Below are 18963 nucleotides of genomic sequence, written 5' to 3'. Positions count from 1 at the left end.
CCATTTATGACATGATAGTACACAGACAGGAAATGTTTTCAAATGTTTTCAATTTGACAAGTTAAGCAATTAATTTTCCTGTCGAGAGATACAATAAGTATCATGAGAATAGCAAAACATAGGAAATACATTATGCAGCTCTCTCTCGGTTTCTCCACAAAAGTTTAAAAAAGAAAAAAAACATTTGAAGAGGATGATTTGTGGAAGCGCTGAGCCAGAAGGCCAATAATTGAAAGCAAAAATGTAGTAATTGTAGTTTAATCAGCGTAGATAATGAATCCAGAGAACGTGCTGTACTTGTTGTTGTTGCCTCCGTGAGCTTTTCCTCCATCTAGTTTAATGTAGACCTCATCTCCTGGCTCTAGATGCAGAACAGCACTGTTGCTGGCATAGTCGTAGTTCTGGTCTGCATCCTGGGCTATTGCACTGGCACGTACCTACAGAAATACGTGAAATGCAGATACACACACAAACAGACAGAGTTGTGTTTCATCATGAGGACAATAAAAGGACTTACATTATATTTCATAGAGAGTTACTACTATTTGTATACCCCTGATTTTAATCAAGTCTTATTTCAAAATGTAATGTGTAAATGTAATGATTTGCATTTAGAGGAATTTTAGTTTGTCCCCAAAATGGATGCAGGTCCCCTGTAGTGTGATTGTGTAAAAAGATGTATGTCAACAACATGAGTAATAAGAAAAAGGAAAAAAAACAGAGAAGCATACATATTATGTGAGCAGAAAAGCTCAAAAGAATTAGAGGGGAGCTACTGGCTTTAAAACAATAGAGCAGTCAAACCCATGTGTTGTGGTACCTGTGAATAATTTGAGGATAGGCCCTAGCTATTCCAAGAAATCATGGCATTATAATATAGTATAATATAGTACATATAGTATGGCATACAGCTGGGCTCATCTATTCAATTCAATTCAATTCAATTTTATTTATATAGCGCCAAATCACAACAACAGTCGCCTCAGTACAGGGCGGAGGTAGAGAACTTGTCCCACTGGTGCTCAGAAAATAACCTGAAGCTGAGCATCCATAAAAGAAGAGAACTCATAATGGACTTCAGGAGACACAGATAGGTCCACTCCCCTCTTATTATATATGGAAAATGGGTGGAATCTGTCTACACCTTCAGGCAATTTATTGGAAACAACACTTAAACTGAAACAGGCTCTGCTCATCAAAAAGATCAGTAGAACCTCTCCTATGAAACTTTTATCCCCAAATTTTGTGGTATAATCACGACCACTATCCCTAACTGAAAAAAGTGCAGGCCTTACAGTTAGGGTTACTAACTGTAAGGCCTGCACTTTTTAAATCTTGTTTTGAAATGATGGTTTTAAAATCAAAAAAGAAATCCAAATCTGACTGATGCCATGTTCTATCTTATACACAATGGAGAAAACAGGGAACAGTAGTTAACTTTCCCGGGAGTGGCAGCCTACCAAAATTACTCCAAGAACATATCGACAACTAATCCAGATCAATCCAGAACTGCAGGTATGGTCTACATTAAGGTCAGGACAGGTTCCAAGGGGAAAACCACTGCTGACCGAGAACACAAGTTTTTGGATGGCATTTTGGATTGTCCAAAAAGAGGTATCATCAGGGATGATCATTTATGCATTTCTGAAATCTGGTGTCTGCATTTTCTGGGAGATTTTGCAGTGGTTTGAGATTAAACTGCACACATGTAGAACAGAGGAGTCAGAAGAGGAACCTGGGCAGAATTTCATGTTAACTATCAAGGATGATTTTTTTTTAATGAATTTCCAATCTTGTCTTATTTAATTGACTTTGTTCAGTACAATTAGAATTGTATGTTATTTATTAAGGAAATTTTACAGTCCAATAAATTATGCTCCATGAGTTTTTTTCCCCAAATAATAATTTATAATATTTTCAAGGAATATTCAACGGATATCAAGTGAAATTTCCTCAAATAACACGAGCCATGTCTCACCCTCTCCCTTCTCCCCCCATACACACACTTTCCCCTATCTCTCTCTCTTTCACACACATACACACCCTGATTTTTGTCTTTAAATACACAACAACAATATATCTAATTTTCTGTCTGTTAAAGACGTAATCAGCAACTAAAGAGAAGCATTACCTTTTAAACGACTGGTGCCCTGAGGCCAAAATGCTGCAAGCCTGACTGTTCATCATTGCAAGTCAAGTTCATGGTCTGGTTGCTGCAATGGGGTCTAATTCACTCAGCTTTAACATCATTTTGGGTTCTTGACTACCTTTGCGTGAGCTTGCTGTCTGTGCACATGCTTTCCAAGAGTTAAAGTTGTGTTTGCAGTGTTTGCAGTGTTTGCAGTATTAGCAGTAGGGGCGATTGTGGCTCAAGAGTTGGCAGTTCGTCTTGTAATCGGAAGATTGCCAGTTCGAGCCCCGGCTCCGACAGTCTCAGTCGTTGTGTCCTTGGGCAAGACACTTCACCCGTTGCCTACTGGTGGTGGTCAGAGGGCCCGGTGGCGCCAGTGTCCGGCAGCCTTGACTCTGTCAGTGCGCCCCAGGGCAGCTGTGGCTACAATGTCGCTTACCATCACCAGTGTGTGAATGGGTGGATGACTGAATGTAGTGCAAAGCGCTTTGGGGCCCCTACGTCCACACGTACCCGGGTATTTTTGAAAACGCAGATTTTTCTATGCGTTTGCACCTTTCGTCCACACGTAAACGGCGTTTTCGGTCACTGAAAACGGAGATTTTAAAAAACGCCTGCCAGGGTGGATATTTTCGAAAACTCCGTTTTTGCATTTACGTGTGGACAAGAAAAACGGAGAAAACGCAGCGTCAAAGGTGTGCGCCTCTTTTGACGTCACACTGTGCGCCACGTTTTGTTTCGGTGAAATGAATTTCTACAATACTGTTACTGTTAATTGTACTCTCTGCAGTGTTTAAATGCTTACATATACACACACAGTTACTGTCCCTCCACACATATGACTCGGTTCTGCTTCTATGCCCCATCTTTGTTTACTATTTCCCACCGAGGCTTCTAAACTTCTGATTGGCCAACATTTCTACACGGTTAGGAATATATCGCCACCTGTTGCTTCGGCATGTTCCTAGCAGCGTTTTCCTTCAACGGAAAATCTCCGTTTTCAAAAATACTTGGTATTTTGGAAAACGGAGGTTTTCGTTTTAAAAAATAATCCCGTCCACACGTAAACGCAGACATGAAGAAAACGCTGCTAGGAACATGCCAAAGCAACAGGTGGCGATATATTCCTAACCGTGTAGAAATGTTGGCCAATCAGAAGTCTAGAAGCCTCGGTAGGAAATAGTAAACAAAGATGGGGCATAGAAGCAGAACCGAGTCGTATGTGTGGAGGGACAGTAACTGTGTGTGTGTATTTGTAAGCATTTAAACACTGCAGAGAGTACAATTAACAGTAACAGTATCGTCTTGATGCATTCTCAATCATCCAGGAAAGTAATTCTCCAAAAGTTGAATCTGTTCATCTGGACGTAGCGTTTTGTGGGAGAAACGTTTCGTCACTCATCCAAGTGACTTCTTCAGTCTCAGCTGACTGCAGGTTTCCCCAAACCTTATAAACAGTACATTTGCATAATGACTGAAAACCAGCCCACTGAGGGAACAATGGGCTGTGAGGTCAGTTCCTTAGTTCCTTAATCATAAGTATGCAAATTCCATCAACAATCACTGACCAAAACCCACTGATCAAAGAACACTGATCAATGGCCATGAGTACCATTCACAGAGAGTTGGGGAATGGCTGCAATCACAGCATTGTAAGATGGCGAAAGATGTACCCTTAGGCCCCCTGCTCCTTTCAGTCATTATGCAAATGTACTGTTTATAAGGTTTGGGGAAACCTGCAGTCAGCTGAGACTGAAGAAGTCACTTGGATGAGTGACGAAACGTTTCTCCCACAAAACGCTACGTCCAGATGAACAGATTCAACTTTTGGAGAACAGTAACAGTATTGTAGAAATTCATTTCACCGAAACAAAACGTGGCGCATAGTGTGACGTCAAAAGAGGCGCACACCTTTGACGCTGCGTTTTCTCCGTTTTTCTTGTCCACACGTAAATGCAAAAACGGAGTTTTCGAAAATATCCACCCTGGCAGGCGTTTTTAAAAATCTCCGTTTTCAGTGACCAAAAACGTCGTTTACGTGTGGACGAAGGGTGCAAACGCATAGAAAAATCTGCGTTTTCAAAAATACCATTATGCAGTTCCTATTGTCCTACACACAGTTTGCATTCCACAATAAAACCTTTGTCCTTCCATGCAATAAAACTACAACTAATATTCAATCAAAAACTGTTCTGCTATTTTCCTCTTCTTGTTACGTGAACTGACATTAGCTGATTGTAGCCCAACCAGGCAGAAAGAAAAAAACAAAAGTCAGTTTGAGTTGTCTTTTTCCCCTTCCTATCCACCATGTGTGCTTATAACTAAAGAGCCTTTGTAACGCAGGTAATGATATAATTGTACCTTTAATGTAATTACTGGGTTTAGTCCCTGTATAACTGAAAAATGTAGTAACATATTATTTTGGAAGGCCTTACACCCAACACTGACTGTGGATTAATGAACTCTAGCGGACATTTAAAGACAATACATAGAATTCTTTGTGTGAAATAAATTAAATGGTAAAACATAGTCACAATAACAGTGGAAGGAGAATAATTACTCCAAAACAGTATAGTGAAAAGTGAAAAGTAAAATATAAATTCACAAAAACAGGTGATTGTAGTGGAAAATTTATTTCACCTAATGTATATTTTGTACAAATTGTCTTTTGTATGAAGACTGTAAGCTTTGCTCAAGGCCATGATACACTTAATTACCAAGCTGGTGCCTACATGATGGTGAGAACTTCACTCTTAACCAGCGAATAGACAAAGATTGTATCGACACGACAGTTATAAAGGAGCTGTTACAATTTTGCCTTTTCGTCAATGCTGGTACGAACACTGTTCATGCTGTATTGATCCCTTTGTAAATGTTTTTATTTTCTTTCAATAAATCTCGGAAAATCAGTTTGGTTTCAATGCTCAAATTATTTTTCTACAACAGCGATGTGGCTGTGAAGGCAGATGTCATTAAATATCTCATCATCACATACAAAATTGAGAATTGAATAGGAATTAATTGGCACATGCCTACTGCATTGTTTTTATACCCAGGAAAGGAGAGAGAAGGGGATGAGAGAGCAGTGAAGATTAAAATTGCAGCAGATTGTTACCAAAAGACACCAAAAGAGCAGGAAAGGTGAAGAAGAGATAAACATCCAAAAGACAAGACAGAGATGGCCACATTTAAAAGGTCCCATTATGACACCATAGAAGCAGAAGCTCTGGTAAAGTTGGCAAACAATGCTGAAGAATTTAAATAGCACTGATTGTATTATTTCAGTAGAATTCTGCAAGAGACAGCCTAATATTTACAGTGTTTGATATTTTAATTTTGCTCAAAAATATTGTGAATAACTTCAGAAGAGGTGCTGTTAATGCTTTCAGGGCTATGCTCAGCCCCAAACCTTACAAGTAGAGAGGTCCTGTATCTTAAACCCAAACTGTTAGTTCCACCAGGTGAAGGCTCCTCCAATTCTAATTTTTCTAAAATAGGGTTGGCAGCAATGAAATAAGTCATGAAAGTGAGCTTGCGCTATAATAACTTATCATCAATATGGGTGTTTAAGTTTACCTTCACTAAGTTTTATGAATTAGTGAAACTTATAGTTGAAATATATCTGTAGATTTACTGGGTGGGCCTGGACCCCATAGGCCCCTACATAACACTGATGCTACCCACAAGTCCCTAGTCTAGGAGCTAAGTGCTCTGTTAAGATAATAGAGTCCAGTTAGATCTTTAGGCTTTGACATGTCTGTATTATTCAAGATTTGTATGTAAGGAGAAGGATGTTGATTTCAGTTCTGAACTCAACAGGGAGACAATGACGGGACTCAGGAGTTATGGGGAAATATGTGCTACTGTTCTAGTCCTAGTTGTTACTCTTGCTGCAGCATTCTGGATCAACTTTTCAACTGAAGACTTTTCAGGGAGCATTTTAAGCAGTCTGATATTAAAGAATTACAATAATCAAGCCTAGAAGTAATACATGCATGTTGTTAGCCTCACGGTTCTGAGTTCTTCTTATCCTTTGTGTTGTTTTTGTTATTTGTTTTATTTTGTTAGTCTTTTGTCTCGTGTGAGCTGGGTTTACTTTTTTTTTCTTGTCCAATCTTCTGAGAGGAAGAGAAGGAGTGAAAAATCTGATTTCAGCCATAAGCTGAAACCCCAGCTCAGGGATCTGCTTCGGTGTGCTGTTTGTGCCAGAGTGACCAACAATGCCATACTGGCTGACTTGTGACAAATGCTGGTTGAAGCATGGGATGCCATCCCACACCACCATGTAACAAGGCTGGAGACCATTATGAGAAAGAGGTGCCTGGTTGTTGTGGTTCTGTATGCTTCTTCTAAATGCTGCTGACACCCCTGTTTGTGAGCTAAATAAATTGTAAACTGCCAGTGTTTCTTCAGACTTCAATCATTCAGCCCAATAAATGATACCAAACGAGAGTCAATAGGGAAACAAGCTGTTTGGCATTGGCAAAGAAGAATTGGCAAGTTTTTCATGGGTACAGCCCACCCATACTCAACTCTGGTGCTCAACCCAGAAATGCATTTTACTTACAGAAACAAAGGCTTTCCTAGATTTGTTGCCAAGAAGCATTGTTACAATAAAGAAATATTTCATCAAACACCAATTTCCTTACCTTTTGTGATAAGTTTAGTTCATTATCATTAGTAGTAGTTGTAGTAGCATACATTTTATTTGTTGGAGCTTTAAAAACACTCAGCATCACCTTATAACACAAAGGAACAAGAACAATATTAAAAGATGGGAAAAATAAAAATATAAAACATAGAGAACATATAAAACAGAATGATTATTGATGATATACTAACTGATATTAAACGTGTCAAAGAGTGGTGTGTCCTTGATTCCAATGTTAGCCAGACATTCTAACAGAAGACTGTGCGAAAAAAAAACACATAGGGCAAAACACAAAACTAAACCAAAAAAACAATGCAAACTATAAACTTTCTAGGTAACTAGTGGGCACAAAGACCAGAAAGCAGAATAACACTAGGTAACTAACAGTATGAAGGACAAGGAGAGACTGGAACAACATATACACAGGAGGATGATTAGGGAAAGGGGAAACACATGGAAAACATAACAGGAGCAAATCAAGAATAACACGGCAAGGGAAGTTAGACTCAACACAACACACATTAGGCAAGAGAGTATCACAGTAAAACTGAAAAAATAATTAATGCCAATACTGCAACTAGGACATGCAGACTTGATAGCAGGATAGACACGGAGACAAAAGAGAGAGACCAGACAGACAAGGTGAAGGAATTACAAACACAAAGCACTGGGTCCAAAATACAGGATCCTAACAAATTAATTAGTTACTGTATTTTTCTGACTTTAAGGTGCTCTTAAAATCCTTTAATTTTCTCAAAAATCGACAGTGCGCCTTACAGTCCATATTATGTATAAATTCTGGTCTGCTTATTGACCTCGAACTGATTTTATGTGGTACACAGCGCTCAAAAATCTGTCAAAAAATGTTTTAGTACGACTTTGGTAACCTATGAAGCCATAGCACTTGATGGATTGTTGGAGCATTACGGCTACCGTAGTCAGGAGCCTCGTGGAGTAAACTGGGTCCAAACTCCACTTCAGGTCCCAAAGTCAAATGAACACTGCGGCATCACTGATAGTTAAAAACTGTCTAAATTCTTTCATCTTTAATAAATTGAACAGTGTTGCTGCTTAACCGGGTGTAACAATTAAGTTTAACATCCAGGCATCCATGAAATCAGAATTTAGTAAATTTAATAGAGTTAGAAGTTAGCAGGAAGTTAGCACACTAGTTTCCACCTAAACATGATATAGCATGTTCTGACTGAGAGATTTCTGAAAAAATTAAAATGTACAGCTTTGCTATCACTTCCAACATAAATGAAGACAGAAAACTAAACAGCAGTGACTTTTGTAGGGTTACTGAAGTTGGGTTAGCTGGTATATAATAATGTGCTATGTGATCGCTAGCGACACAGCAATGTTAGCATAATATAAACACAGTGAAGCTGGAGAATGAATGCTAACTTTTTTCCACTCGATAAAAGTTAACATGAGGGTTCCTGATGGTTAGGGACAAATGCAATCGCATGGCAGGATGCTGTAAACGGACCAAACTTCAATCAGGAGAACAACTGAGATAATCCATCCACAATACGAGGTTAGTCATTAATATACTGCAACAACATGGGAATAGAGCAGCTGCCAGAGAATTCAACATTAATGAATCAATGGTACGGAAGTGGAGGAAGCAAGAAGAATGAGTTGAACAAACTTTGACTTATCTGACTGTTTTGTTTCGCTTAATGCAGTTTATAATCCGGTGCGCCTTATGTATGAAAACAGACCCATTTATCGACAATGTGCCTTATAATCCGATGCGCCTTCTGGTCCAAACAATACGGTAACTGTTTGTCTGTGTAGGTTCTCAGTCATCCAGGTCATTGTAATCTAAGGAGCTTGGAAAGAAAGGTGACTGGACTTTTTTAAGTTTTTCCAAGACTACCTCTCGTCCGAGAAGCTTTTTCACACCTTGGCTTATCTGATGAGGCACATGATCAACAACCCTCTTAAGGGACAACTCCCACTAGGGCTTAAATATCTGGGAATCCCCAATTTGGTCTTAGAACTGAAGCTTCTGAAATGAGAGATGAAACGTCTTCAAGAAACTTAAATAAGTCAAGTCGCTTTTCTTTCCAAGCTCCTTAGATTAGTTAACTTTTGTTTTAGAACAGAGTTCAGAGTTTCTGAAATAAAAAGAAAGGTTAGAAATTGTTGTATATGTGTATGTGACTTTGTCACAAAATGTACTTGAAAATGAGGATGGGAAGCTGCAATCTATGTGGATCTGGATCCTGGCTCTAGGAGATCCAGGCCATCCGCAGGCCACCAAGAGTACCGAAGACCTGAGAAAGTCTTCTCAGTAAGTAATTGATTAGTAATTATAGCACTTTCTGAAAGACATACTGTTATGAAATGTGTGCCTGTCACCCTCTCCGTCCCTCACTCTCTCAGCCTTTCTGTCCCTCGCTCTCTTGCTCTCTTCATCCCTAGCTCTCTAGTCCTCTCTGTTTCTTCCCTCTGTTCCCTGTATTTATTCAGTCTGCCTTTTAGTGTGTTTTTCCTGTTTTAGTCTGGCAGTCTCCTGTCCGGTGTGTTGTCCTGTGGACAAGCAGTTAAGCAGTGGGTAATAGATGGTATAATAGATCATTTGCCTGTGCCACAGCTTGTGTCTAAGCTCATTTCGATCCTGCATTTTTTTAATCAAAATAAATTTTGTCCATTCATAACTCCATCATCACTGACTACTCTTGTGCAAATAGGTATCCACAAAGACAGTACAAGAAGACTTATTGATAGAGAAGCAAAAAACAGAGGAGTAACTCTAGTTAAACTCCTTTTCTCTATGTCTGTGTGGTTCTTAGTTATCTGGGTCATGGTAGTCCTGAGAACTTGAAAAGAAGGCAGCTGGTTTTCTTTAGGTTTTTTGAACACTTTTTACCTCTCTCACCTCTCCAAGAGGCTTCTTCGGTTCACCATAGAAGAACTGGTGGAGAGCGCCAGGTAGAAAAACCACTTGTCTGGACTGTCCCATTCGAGGTGTTCCTGAGGGTTGTTAACCATTTACTTGGTAACCTACAACTTGACCATGTCCTCACATGAGCCATGTGTGAAAAAACGATGTGTCATTCCCATCAACTGACCCAGCAGGTAAATATTCTGTGAGACATTGCCCCACCCCACCATTGTGTGAGCTATTGAGGTCACCTGAGGCTACTAGTAAGTGGGAGTTGAAATTCCTGGGAAGGGATCTCAGGATTCAATTGTTGGTGACTGACAGCTGGTGCTGTAAACCATGACCTCACTTCAACAATGGTCATACACAGTGGACATAGATAGCCTCCTTTGCTCCTCTCTGGTTTGATCCCTCCAGTCTGCATGCCAAATATCCTTGGGTAAGATACTAACCCAAGTTCCTCTCCAATGCATCTATCAGAATGTGTGTGAATGTTAGACAGAAAGCACTTACATAGAAAGAGCATAGAAAAAATAAGTGCTTGTGTCAATGGGCAACTGAGGCAAGTTGTATAAAAGCGCTTTGAGTCCTCAGTGTAGAAAAGCGCTATATAAGATCCATTCTACTTGCCATTTACTCTGTCAATCCATCTGTCTTCTTAGTCCAAAATGTGAGCCTTGGCACAAAACAGAGAAGGATATGACAGAACAGACATTCATGGTGTGTGGTGGATGTTGTTATATTGTATGGCTATAGAGTGATAAGTAAAGTACATAAGGGCATAGAATAAACGGTAACACTTTATATAACATAACATTATATAATATTGTCACACTATTAAGCATTAGTAAGGTATTAGCAAGTACTCAATCAATTATATATATAATTTCTTCTCCCTAGTATGTCATTTATAAAAACAAACATATGTTACTCTTAACCACTGCTAGCACTGCTACTACATCACATCTACATGATCATAGTTAGAATCATATATCTGTATTTATAAATGGCGTACTATGGAAGAGTAATGCTATATAAATGATGAAGTAAGCACTTGCTAATACCTGAATAATACTTAATAGTGTGACATTATTATAAAGTGCTGCCAAATAAAGTGATATTTAAATGTGTGACTAGACACTTAAACACTCTCACTGCTTTACAAATATGCTGGGTTACATGTGCGGTGTACATTGTAATACTAGAAAAAGCAGTAAATAAATGTATATAAGTCTGTATGCACTGCATATATTTTAATTGTTCCAAAATAATATTCCACAACTTTACGGCCCTAATTTTAATATACACAGTTAGTCTAGTCCATGCTGATTCTATTTTGCAGATAGTCCAGCTATTTCCATCCAGAATAGAGCAGGTCACATTTAAATATTTCTCAAGGCTCCACATGCACAATTAGAAGTTCCTTTTGCTGAAAACACAGAGCTTAGCTTTTCAGCTGAATTCACTGGACTCTTACTTGGAATTGCAATTGACATTAGAGATAAAGTTCTACAGTAATGATAAAAAGTGAACATTTTGTCCAAGTATGCCAACAATATTGCTTTAATCATTCCTTAAAGCTTTTTCAGCTGTGGTGGAGGTTCAGCATAACAAATAGTCACAAATGTTTTGTCAATAGTTAATATTTAAACAGTACTTCTGAAGTAGTACAGAGGTGTGTTTTCTGCAAATTGTTTGCATCCTCTTTATATGTTGTGGTCACTAATATTAGGCCAGTTTGTTTTTTCTTCTTAGCTCTTACTTTTAGACATATTTTTGGACAAACAAATGTGTCCCACTGGAGTGTGCAGTATATAACATATGCATGGCGCCACCAGAGAGTGATTAAATGCTGTGTCCATGTAAATACCCAGAGGAACGCACCTCTCAATGCAAAATAAAATTCTGATTGCGTCTGAGAGAAAATTAGGTAAGTGGATAAATTCCTGATTAAGAAGTATCTGTTGTTGAATACAAAATAATACAAAATAATGTACAATTTGTAAATTATGGTCCCAATCAAATTAAAATACTACAATGAAATTGTGTATGCTCTAGGCAACTTTGTGAGTGACAACTCATTACAATATGAATGCAGAGTCCACCAGCTAGTCAAACCTCTGCTTGTTTAGCCTGCCGTTATACTAAAAGATGCAAAATGTTCTTCACTAACTTTGACTAGATTTTTAATTAATAGCAGAGAGATTAATGAATGCACCTTAATAACACAGCTATCTACTGTTAGCATTAGCTTACTGACTTCACATCTCTCATTTGAATAAAAATGTCACAGTTTCAAAAGACCAGGATGGTGAAGTGCAAAAGGCCACACTAGTGGATTCATTGTAGAGTGTACATCAAACTTTTATAGTTTTGCATAACTTGGAAAACTGAATGTTTTCCAAGCCAAAGGAGGAATCCATTAAAATTTTAATCTCTATGAGATGGCTGTGGTTAGAGCAGATTTAGATAGTGTTAAGATAGTATGAAAGCGCATCACAAAACCCTTCAGTGAAAAATATTTTTATGTACTTGAAAACAGCAAAAAATAGCAACTTCAACACAACATGGCCCAGTGCAGTCCCAGCAAGTAGTATTTATTTTTATTTATTTATTTATTTATTTTGTATTCGTTAGTCTAGAAAACTACTAGAAGATGAAATTATTTCCACATACATCTGAACTCACTGCTGACATCCTGTCTCTTTATGAGTCAGTGCGGTTTCCTTTAATCGTTACTATTATTGTCATGAATATAAAATTAGTGGATTTAGTTCCTTCGATATTACCTTAACCATACAGGTTTACTGAATTTGTTGGCTGTTCAGCATTACAGTAGGTAAAGTATGGTTGTGTTATTTGAGAACAAAAAAAGGTTTTGTATATATATTGTATAACGTCAGCGTTACAAGTAGTGTGGGCAGCAAGATGCTACAGTGGTTATTGCTTATCACCTTATGGCAAAAAGGTCCTGTATTCTAAGCTGGTGGACAGCTGGCTAGTTTATTCAGCTTGTTACAGGGCCCCAAATTGCTCCCACTGGATTCACTGCTGTCGCATAATAATTAAGGCCTTAAACACATAGAGTAAAGAAATGTATGAAAGTGTGTGTCTGAATATTACTTGTAGAAAAAAATCCCTTTGAGCATTCATATAAAGTAAAAAGTTTAGAACATTTAACATATCTATCTAAACTCAGAAGGTGGTACAGTGGTTAGCACTGAGAAGGCTGTGGGTTCGAAATGTTCTTTCTGGGTACTCCACCTTTCTCACACAGTCCGATCACATGGATAGATCTGTAATATAGAGTAATTCTATCCAATTTTATTTGTGTACCAAATCACAACAACAGTCACCTCAAGGTGCTTTATATTGTAAGGTAAAGACCCTACAATAATACATACAGAGAAGAACCCAACAATCATATGAATCCCTTTAAGCAAGCACTTTGGTGACAGTGGGAAGGAAAAACTCCCTTTTAACAGGAAGAAACCTCCAGCAGAACCAGGCTCAGGAAGGGGCAGCCATCTGCCACAACCAGTTGGGGGTGACGGGAGGAAGACAGGACAAAGACATGCTGTGGAAGAGAGCCAGAGATTAATAATAACTTGTGATTAAATGCAGAGAGGTGTACAAAAACATAGTGAGTGATAAAGTTCAGTGAAGAGGAAACACTCAGTACCTCACGAGAAGCCCCCAGTAGGATAGATTTATTGCAGTGTAACTAAGGGAGGATTCAGGGTCATCTGATCCGGCCCTAACTATATGCTTTAGCAAAAAGGAAAGTTTTAAGCCTAATCTTAAAAATAAAGATGGTGTCTGTGAGCTGGAAGCTGGATGCCTCCCATCCTACTTTTAAATACCTTAGGAACAACAATTAAACCAGCAGTCTGAAAGCGTGTTCTTTTGGGGTGATACTTACAAGGTCTTTAAGATAAGATGGGCCTGATTATTATTGTATGGAATACCTAATGTACTATAAAACAGCATGGAATTAAAGAAAAGAAAAGTAGATAAATATGTATAATCGGTTTATGACTATCACTGTAACATCTTGTTTATTTGTGGTTACTATTAGGTGTTAATTTACTTTTTTAAAGCTTGTTTTATTATTCAGTCATATAAAAGTCATATTCAGAGAAAAGGCAACAACAGAAAATTTAAAAATTATAATTTAATCTCACGTTACAGAGTCAACAATGAAATGCACTCACAGTTTAATTCTGCTTCTCATACTGTTGCACCCAGACTGTGGACTATTTCTATGGTGTCTGGACTCGGTGGAGACCTTCAAAAAGCAGCTAAAGAAATTTTATTTCAAAAAGCTTTTAATTAAACCAGGGTTTTTATGATGTATTTATGACTGTATTGTATTGTGTTTTGTTACCTTTCTTGTGAAGCACTTTGTGACATATGTCTGTGAAAAGTGCTATATAAATAAACTTTACTTACTTACTTTTCTTCTAAATTAACTGACTTAGTGGGATGACACATGTGCAGTGATCTTAAATTGTCTGAAATCATAAATGTGAAAAACAAACTTGAAACTCGGACCAGGATTAGTGCACAGAATGCCACAGAACTTAGGACATGATCAATCTTAACTCTATTTTTTTTTAAATAATTTGGCTTCAAATATAGAGTGGTTTCATGAGTATTTGGCAAATGATATCTAAGAATTTTTTTCATAGGCTGATAGAGCCAGCATATGGAGGAAGAGGCAAAGACAGATGCATCTTTCTTTTCGGAATCTGAGAAAATCAAGAACCGGAGAGCTTCACCTTTACTTGACAGTCTACACACTATACAGTCCACAAATAACACACATAGTTATATGTAAAATGTAAGTCCACTTTACATTTTGAAGATAAATCATGTTTGAGTTTTAAAACAGTCTCCTCAGAATTTCCTTTTCAATCGAAAATATGTCTCAAAGAGTTGTAGTACATTCCAGAGTTAAAATTACTTGATAAGGCTGATTTAATTTTTTTAATAAGTATATTTGTTTTTGACAATATTTTAGGAATAATCGTAACTATCACTTCAGCAGGTCTTGTTTATTTTCCTCCATGACACTCTGAATATATGGTCAAAAATCCCAATACCAGTAACCCTAATTGAAATATGTATTTCAGCATCTGATTTGTCATGGTGTGCAGTTCTGCTGCTTTAATCCCAAAGATGTTTGCTGTATTCCTTGTGCTTTGCAGCAGTATTACAGTAGTCGGCTGACAGGCAGAAGAGATGTGCTTGGTGGAGCGGTGCTGCAACACTGGTTTGCCCCACAGATTAGATCTATCGCTGACAGCCTGATCACTACAGAGACGCACAGAGGGCAGGACACCGTGATGGAACAAACACATACCAGATGAAACAGAGGCAGTAAATGGCTTCTGTAGTTCACTGGGTCTGTAATTATTATTATTGTTATCGTCGTTATTTTTTTTTACTTTTATTATTGTTGTTGTATCATAAAATACCTTTATGTGATGTACTTTTGGGGTAAATTATTGTCGTATATTTCGTTTTCCTTTCTTATTTCCTTTATTCAGGCTGTGGATTTGGAATCCATATTACTTGAGATGTTGGAAAGTGAGTGCAAAATCTATTATTATGTATATTCTTTAGTGATTTATTTTGCTAACATGTAGAAGTTTTACAGCTTAAACAAACTAGGGTTACATATCTTACTACCTAAACATCTAAAATTAATGAAATGCACAAATACCATGGTACTCTATTGTTTGGAATAGAACTCACTAGCCAGTTTAAATATTAGACTTGTCTAAATATCATTATAATGTACACTGGTAAAGTTGTGTGGGTTTGTTCGTACTCCTAAATATATGTGGCTACTGGATGATAGAAACACTCTTGTTCTCATTTAATCAGTCAAAAAGCATTGACTGATAGATGTACAGCAGCTAGATGTACAAAGATCCGGTCGAATTATTTATTGTTTCTCTAACCATTGCACTTAGCATAAATATTACTTAGTGTCATCTTCTCTTCTGTCCTATTAGGTGGCCAACACTGTATTTTGCCTTTCGTAGAAATGCATTGCTCAGTCTAAGTATCACTGCCTTGCGGTTTCACCAAAAACCACAGACTCCCCTTCGTTTAGTCCCACTGATTCTCTGTTAGATTATTATACATACTGACAGCACGCCTGTTCACCTGTTATTTGCATATTGCAGGTCTATCAATAGGAACGGCTTTTACATTACTTCAATTGCTGTCAAGAACTTTTAAATGTTTTTATATCAGGATATCAATTGCTGTCAAGAACTTTTAAATGTTTTTATATCAGGATATATTTGGCTGCTAACCTATAGATAGTCCAGAGATGTATCAAATGTACCTAACCTAACAAAATGTGACATGTTAAATTAAAGTCAGATACTGTGGACACGCACACCTAACAATGGAAACTTCGTGGAACTGCAAAGTTTCCTTTAAATCTTTGCTTCTACGTGCCGTTTGTTTTACCTGATTGTTTTTGCACAGATCAGCCCACATGCTTGTGCCGTCCCCTCCGCGCATCAGGACGTGGTAAGCGAAGAAATAAATCCCAGGGATGGAACACGTGAACTTTCCGGTGGTCGGGTCATAGTGGTTTCCCAGGTTGGTCACTACGTCGTCAAACTTGAGTACTTCGTAACCCTCGTGCTGTTTTTTCAGCCCTGCGTAAAAGGCAATCTTGGGTACGGTGCTGTAGGTGGCCGCGCTAATAGCACTGGCAGCACCGCTCGGTCCCGGAGGTCCCGGTAAACCGGGTCTGCCGGGTTCACCTCTTTCACCAGGTGGGCCGGCTGGGCCGGGTGGTCCCTGTTCACCTGGCAATCCCCTTGGCCCTACCTTACCCGGACGGCCCGGTTCTCCTTTCGGACCTTGAATAAAAGTGGGTAAAGACTGCATTAGGCTGTTGTCGCGCACGGTATCGGCTGTGGCAGTGCTGGTTGGAGATTTGGTGCCGTATGGGTCACACACCATCCTACAAGTACCGAGCATCTCGTAGTGTGCAGCTGTCCCCGCTGAGCTGACTAGAACTGGGATAAGAATGACCAAAACCAGTACCATAACGACCCCCAGGACCCCCGCCGCCACCAGCCGCTTCCTGCCGACCAGCCGCGTCAGCGCAGGACGATCCTGTTGTCTGCTTTTAGGTGAAATTTTGCTGGCTAGGTAGCAGACCCTTTTAAAGAAAAAAATGTAGCACAGCTACACTTTTTTGCTAATGTTAATTAACTTTTAAAGTACAGCCCCCCTCCCCTCTGTATCCTCACCTCTCCCCTCTCCACACTTTTCCTGCTGATGCACTGATTATTCAAGTCTCTCAGAAAGTTGGTCCATTTAGAAGTCTGCGATTTCCCAAACCGTTTGATTTAGCATCTCCAACACGCTGTCCAACAGAGATACGAGGTCTGCTCCTTTTTGATCCACAGACCTCAAACTGAAGGTGAATCAGGATCAGTTAAAGCGTCTGCAGGGCGCTCCAAGAGTCCACGCAGAAGCGCCGGGGAGGGGGGAGATGTTCTGTTATCCAATAGGAATACGGAAGGTTGTTTAAAGAAAAGAAATGTCCGATTTTTTTTCTTTCTACATCAAATGTAATCCAGAGATTTGTCATTTTCCTTCTGTGTAGTCTGCGCTGAAAATTTCATGAATTTTATCTAGTCATTAATCTTCCTCCATAACCCAGAGAATGAAACTGCAGCTGTACAAGCTTGAGAAAGAAATAGTCTTTATTTGCCATCTTAATAAACATTTAATTTAAGCTGCTGAACACAAAATTCATATAATTTAATTCATATGGATAACAGAATGTCGAAGTTTGGGGAGATCTTAATGTCAGAAACATTTAATCATGATTTAAAATCCAAAGTTCTTTTGTAGACTTATTTAACCTACCTTATACCAGATTTATATCATGTGAATATTTTTTACATTTTCATATTATTATACTTTTACGTTTTTGATATTTAGTAGTCAACTATAATGTAATCATTTAAACATTTAAGCAATTTAAATAAATTTAACTTCTTAAGTAAAACTGATAATTGGATTGATACATTTATTATAACAATGTATGGATCATGAAGGGACTTTATAGACATAAAATTCAGTAGAATTTTTTTTCTACACTCATGTTGTCACATACACAATCAAGTGTATCACATACACTCACCAGCTACGTCTGTTTACCTGCTTGTTAACACAAATACCTAATCAGCCAATCACATGGCAGCAACTCAGTGCATTTAGAGACAACCTGCCAAAGTGCAAACTGAGCATCAAAATGAGAAAGAAAGGGGATTTAAGTGACTTTGAACTTGGCATGGTTGTTGGTGCCAGAGGGCTGATCTGAGTATTTCACAAATTGTTGATCTACTGGGATTTTCCTGCACAGTCATCTGTAGGGTTTACAGAAAATGGTCTGAAAAAGAGAAAATATCCAGCAGGCTGCAGTCTGAGCGAAAATGCCTTGTTGGTGCAAGAGGTCAGAGGAGAATGGACAGACTGCGTCAAGCTGATAGGAAGGTAAGAGTTACTGAAATAACGACTTGTTACAACCAAGGTATGTAGAAAAGCATCTGTGAATGCATAACACATCAAACCTTTAAGCAGATGAGTCATAACAGTCCACACTAGGTGCCACTTCAGTCATCTAAAAACAGTGAACTTCAATTTGGACAGGCTCCTGTCCAACTTTGCCTGTATAAATACATTGTATACATGTATACCAATGTATGAAAAAATCTTTACTGCAGATACTAATTTTACTAATTTAATAATACTAATTTTGTGTTGTAAGATTTATGAGTTTCATGCTTTCATAGTGGTACTTGGGAGAGCTTGACATTTTCTCAGGTGGTACACACTGTAAAAAGTTTGAGAAACATTGATAAGGTAAGTGTATGTGTGCTTTTGGAAAACATTTAAAGCTGCTGTACAGAATCTTTGAAACAAGCTAGCTTAACACATTTTTAGAATATAAACAGAGCACTCTGCTTCTCTTTACAGCTCCTCACTCCACCAGGGCACCATTTGGCACTTTCTGATAGTGTGCAAATGTGGTGCACGTACTGCGACAGTCATACAGACAACTAGATGGTCCAAAAGTTGGCCTACCTATTACTGGCTGAGGTTTTAGTAGAGTTGTGGCTGAACCACATAAGAATATATCATTAATTTTAATCTCCCCAATCAATGATAATGTTATGTTGGAATGTTGTTAAAGAGGGTCAAAAGTTTTTCAACCCAGTTTGTTTTGCAGATTCTGTA

At 38.4% G+C, this 18963-nt stretch overlaps 1 protein-coding gene across 1 annotated transcript; it reads right to left on the bottom strand.

Annotated features, from left to right (window-relative positions):
- Positions 1–257: 257 nt before the first annotated feature.
- Positions 258–16782, bottom strand: c1ql3a (complement component 1, q subcomponent-like 3a). Its single transcript, XM_031746976.1, has 2 exons — positions 16168–16782; positions 258–437 (listed from the first exon to the last, which is right to left on the bottom strand). The coding sequence occupies exons 1-2, from the start codon at positions 16756–16758 to the stop codon at positions 258–260; spliced, it is 771 nt and encodes a 256-aa protein (XP_031602836.1). The 5' UTR covers positions 16759–16782.
- Between the last annotated feature and the right edge of the window lie 2181 nt (positions 16783–18963).

Source organism: Oreochromis aureus, linkage group 9 (genome assembly GCF_013358895.1).
Source record: "Oreochromis aureus strain Israel breed Guangdong linkage group 9, ZZ_aureus, whole genome shotgun sequence".
In the NCBI taxonomy this organism is placed as follows: Eukaryota; Metazoa; Chordata; class Actinopteri; order Cichliformes; family Cichlidae; genus Oreochromis; species Oreochromis aureus.
This window is presented reverse-complemented; position numbering and strand designations above follow the sequence as displayed.

Excerpts from the sequence above, each read along its gene's own strand:
- c1ql3a (XM_031746976.1), bottom strand. The coding sequence starts at position 16,758 with ATGGTACTGGTTTTGGTCATTCTTATCCCAGTTCTAGTCAGCTCAGCG. Across the intron at positions 438-16,167 it reads ATCTGTGCAAAAACAATCAG|GTACGTGCCAGTGCAATAGC; the intron begins GTAAAACAAACG and ends GTATTTCTGTAG.